General features: G+C 39.8%; 1 protein-coding gene across 1 annotated transcript in view; it reads left to right on the forward strand.

The window, feature by feature from the left end:
- Positions 1-4560, forward strand: part of SMARCE1 (SWI/SNF related, matrix associated, actin dependent regulator of chromatin, subfamily e, member 1) — a 13792-nt gene that overhangs the window by 7042 nt on the left and 2190 nt on the right. The window contains exons 5-8 of the mRNA XM_010186799.1: positions 155-286; positions 1816-1987; positions 3765-3937; positions 4524-4560. The exon at positions 4524-4560 is cut by the window's right edge and continues 68 nt beyond it. Of these exons, the coding sequence (XP_010185101.1) occupies positions 155-286; positions 1816-1987; positions 3765-3937; positions 4524-4560 (514 nt within the window). The remainder of the gene's footprint in view (positions 1-154; positions 287-1815; positions 1988-3764; positions 3938-4523) is intronic.

The raw sequence follows: 4560 nt of genomic DNA on the forward strand, positions 1-4560 counted from the left end.
CCAGAAAATAATCGAGATAGTTTAGCCAGACTCATTCCTAACTTAATCCTGTTTTTCATGGTGATTCCAGAAAGAACACTGAGATGACAATATAAAATGTTTAATTTGGAAGTATTTAGATATCATTAGTAAAGCTCCAGCTGTTTCTGTTAAGGTCTGGGACCAAGTGAAGGCGTCCAATCCTGATTTGAAGTTATGGGAAATTGGCAAGATTATTGGAGGAATGTGGCGAGATCTCACTGATGAAGAGAAGCAAGAGTATTTGAATGAATATGAAGCTGAAAAGGTAAATGGAAGAAATCTGGGATGTTTATTACAGCTGATTCTTCTAGGAACTGGTCTGAGAAGAAAAATTCATCTTGCCCGTGCAGTGGTGTATGAGGCATTCACGAGACCCCTGTAATTAACTTAAATGGAAGTATGTCCTGACACGTCTCTTAGATTTTTTTAAAGTAACTACCTCAACTGTGACTGGTCAGTTTTTAGACCCAATTCAAAATGAAGTATTTATAATTGAGTGTCGATTTTAACTGTTTAATGAATGGATTTGATTGTACCACATCAGTATTGAAAAGATTATCTCAACACCAAAATCCTCTTTCAAAACTGGTGCTCTGCAGCTACTGCTATTGTCATGAACGTGTTCATAAAAGACTTCCAGTCACGTAGGGCTCGGTTTTTATGGTGTCACTCCACGCTATGGCATAGTGTTTTGTTTCTTAATAGGAAAATGCTACCACTTCTAGGCTTTTCTTGTGGTTTTGTTTTGGTTTTACTGATCTTCATGACCAAAGGTAACGACTACCTCGTGTCTAGGCCGGTAAGTGTTGAGGACCTTTGAGACTGTTATTGTGACCTTAAGGTACAAAGGGAGAACTGTCCAGCTGCTGTGTTGTGCTTAAATCTGGTAGGCACCTGAGGCTGTGTATAACCTGGTCAAATCTAAGCTGATTTTATTCCAAGTCAGTAGAAAAGTACTTCAAAGCCAGATGCTCTTAATTGAAACAAACCAAAAAAATACGTATCAAGGAATTTTATTTTTAAACTTGGTAATGATGTTTAGATTGTAAGCTCCTTGGGGCAGGGGCCATCATGTTTGTATTTCTACAGTGCCTTCTTAGGTAGAAGGATTCCAGTCCTAATCATAAAGAAAACAAGACCTTTAGGTATTTTTAACAGTACTGTAGATTGTGTCTCGTATTTTCAGTGAAAGCAAATCTTTCCAAAATCTGAACTTGGCATTTAAGAGTGAGATTAAAGAAAGCAATTCAAAGGGAAAAATGCTTCAAAGAAGGTAAGAATAGTCATGCAGTCCTGCTACCAGGAAGACACAGTAGTCTGGCTGCAGCATTCTGTATCATCCCAGTGCAGGGATGGATCAAAGAACGGAAAAATCGTAAGTTATTTTGAAAACTGGTTCATGGGATACTGGAATAAGGAAAGAGAAGAAATCAGAATCAAAGATCTAGTTAGAACTGCAGAGAATTATTGATAATATCTTAACTAATTGTTTTATCTTACCAGAGTTTGTATGATCATAAGTGCCTTGTTCTGAGATGTTTGATTTTTAAATCTCAAAAAACAAAGCTATTACAACTGAACTGTACCTAAAAGCCCAGCTAGTGTTTTAAAACATGAATGACTGTGGAAGAACTCATTTGTAAAAAGAAACACAAATGACCATATTCTCTCGGTCTGTCAGCCAGATGATCCAAAATAGCTTTGTCTAGAACGGCAATTAGAGTTACCGACTGCAGTTTTGTCAAGTCTGAGATCGTCCAGTGGTGCAATCAAACAATATTGGTCACATTTCAGATAGAGTACAATGAGTCCATGAAGGCCTACCATAACTCCCCCGCATACCTTGCCTATATCAACGCAAAAAGTCGTGCTGAGGCTGCGTTGGAAGAAGAAAGCCGCCAAAGGCAGTCGCGCATGGAGAAAGGGGAACCATACATGAGTATCCAGCCAGCAGAAGATCCAGATGGTAAGCAGAAAGGAATTTGTGTGCACGTCCAGTGGGACGGTCTCGTTACAGGACTGATGGCGTAGAAAAACGGATGCCTGATATGGAAAACTACCAGTGTACGACTCTCACAGTGTTTAACGTGACTTCCTTTCTGTTTTGGTGCCTTCAATACTGATTTTTATTATCACATTCTTTTTCATACAGCTAACAGCTGACTGCGCCTAGTTTCCAAAAAGTAAGGTGGCAAACCAGTGGTGAAAGTTATTCTGACTTTTAATAATACGTGAAGTTATGCTTACAATTCAAAACAGATAAGTGTGCTTAAAGCTCTGTAATGGCTTTAACATATGCGTTATAAAAGGCTTGGATGCCTGATTTAATACAGCTTGAATGGAATTTTACGCTCTGTTACCAGAAGCACGTAATTCTGACAGGCAGAGTTCTGGTATGATTAAGAGCACCTGAACTTTGGATGTGTTCAACAACTGTCGCTCGAGATTAGAAAATTGTTACCCTCGCTGTTGACAAGTTGATGGGAAAATTCTGAGTTTATTTGACTGCAGGGAAACGCACCCCACCCAGTGGGAAAACTCGCGCTCATATACCCAATATCTGCTTTTAAATTCATCACCAAATACTTGTTGAAACCTGAGGGTGAAAAATGTACTCAGTTACACCCTTTTTTTTTTTCTTCTGCCTTGTAAAAGCACACCCTTGAGATAAAGCTCCTAATAAACAGCACTTCACTGGTGTGAAGTAACTGCAAAACTTACGTAAATAGGTGTTATGTTCCAGTTGCTGGCATTTTGGTACTTAAAGTGCTGTTCTGTGCTACCTGGGCCAGCTGAACACAGCCAGAACCAGCTGTGGTAGGCTCCAAATTGCATCTCACAGAATCACAGAGCGTTAGGGTTTGGAAGGGACCTCAAAAGCTCATCCAGTCCAATCCCCCTGCCGGAGCAGGAACACCCAGATGAGGTTACACAGGAAATCTATGTCTGGGGAAAAAACAGTGTTATTTCTTGTGACAGAAATGGTGCTTCTGTGAGTCCTGCGTATCACTGGGATCAAGAACTTTTTGCATAAAAGCAATGTTACTAAGAGGACAAAAGCACAGCTTTAGGGAGACCAGTTTGCTTAATACTTGTCTCTTGCAAATCTATTTGTCTTCCCACTTTTTTCAGGAGACCAGCACTTGACCTGTGTGCTTGTGTGCTTTTTCTACTGAAGTGTATTTTTCTAGTAGCTGATCTTTAGAGAGCTGCATTTACTGAAAAAAAAGTATATGATTGAATACTCTTGCTATTTTCAGTGATGAGTAAACATATATCACTGCTTCATGCTTTCATTGTGCAGCCTTTAAAAAATAAGGCTCTTTGATCTGTGCTACAAAGCCCATTCATGGGGGAGTCACTCTCCTGTTGGTGTTTTGCACTGCATATTGTTCTTGTAACATGATTTATCAGGAATGGATTTTTAATTAGGTGTATTAATAGTTTCTCTTACTCTGGAAGCGTGGAAAGCAACACAGTAACTCATGTGCGTTTCCCACGTGTCTGAAATCAGTTAAATCATAGCTGTTAAAGCTGTGCCAGTGTGAATGGTGTTCTGTCCTCGGACTGTCTTTTTTCTGAGTACCTCACGTTCTATAGTAGTATGAACTTTGTGACATGACAGCAACTGGTCTTAGGGGTTTTATTTTGATTTTAATTGGTGGCAGTGTGGGTACAGTGTCATTTGACCTGGTCCTCGTTTTGTGGAATTAAAGCAGTTGCGCTTCAAACTCTCCTTTTAGATTATGACGATGGGTTTTCAATGAAGCACACAGCCACAGCTCGTTTCCAAAGGAACCATCGGCTCATCAGTGAGATCCTGAGTGAAAGTGTGGTGCCCGATGTCCGCTCTGTTGTCACCACTGCTAGAATGCAAGTTCTTAAACGCCAGGTTCAGTCTTTAATGGTTCATCAGGTAAAGATAATTGATACGAGGGCAGCTAAACCGTAATGGTGTTGGGCTGTACTCCAAGTCTCGGATCGTTTGATGATCTGCGTGACTCGTCTTGTTGGGTGTCAGTGTTCTGTGTGCTCAAATCGCTAATCCCTGGGCTTTCTTGGGAGTTGAAAGATGTGAGATTTCACCTTCTGTGCTGTTCTGTTATCCTAAAGAACAAAATACAGTCTGTCTTAGGATATCTTTTCCTTTGGACTGTGGTCTTTTTGTGGTAGTTGATGTGTGGTGTGTGTGTATACCTATGGGGTGTATAACATGAAGGAAAATGCGTAGATTTTCTGCTGGTTCACCTCAAGTACATACTGTTTTTCATTTTATAATACGCTTACCCAGCCCTGAATTACTGCATAGACCCATTTATTTGTACTTTTTTGTATGAACTTTTTAGCTAGTGGGTATTAGATCAAGAAAGGCATAAGGATGTTTGTATTTTATGGCTATATTTTAACACACTGGTCTAAATACTTTTGTACGTAGCTGTAAACTTTGTCTGTTTCTTCAGATGACTGCATGGTAAGGTTCTTACCATTTATTTCATTTCCAGCGTAAACTGGAAGCTGAGCTGCTGCAAATTGAAGAGC

This window comes from Mesitornis unicolor, unplaced genomic scaffold, assembly GCF_000695765.1.
Source record: "Mesitornis unicolor isolate BGI_N332 unplaced genomic scaffold, ASM69576v1 scaffold8406, whole genome shotgun sequence".
Classification (NCBI taxonomy): Eukaryota; Metazoa; Chordata; class Aves; order Mesitornithiformes; family Mesitornithidae; genus Mesitornis; species Mesitornis unicolor.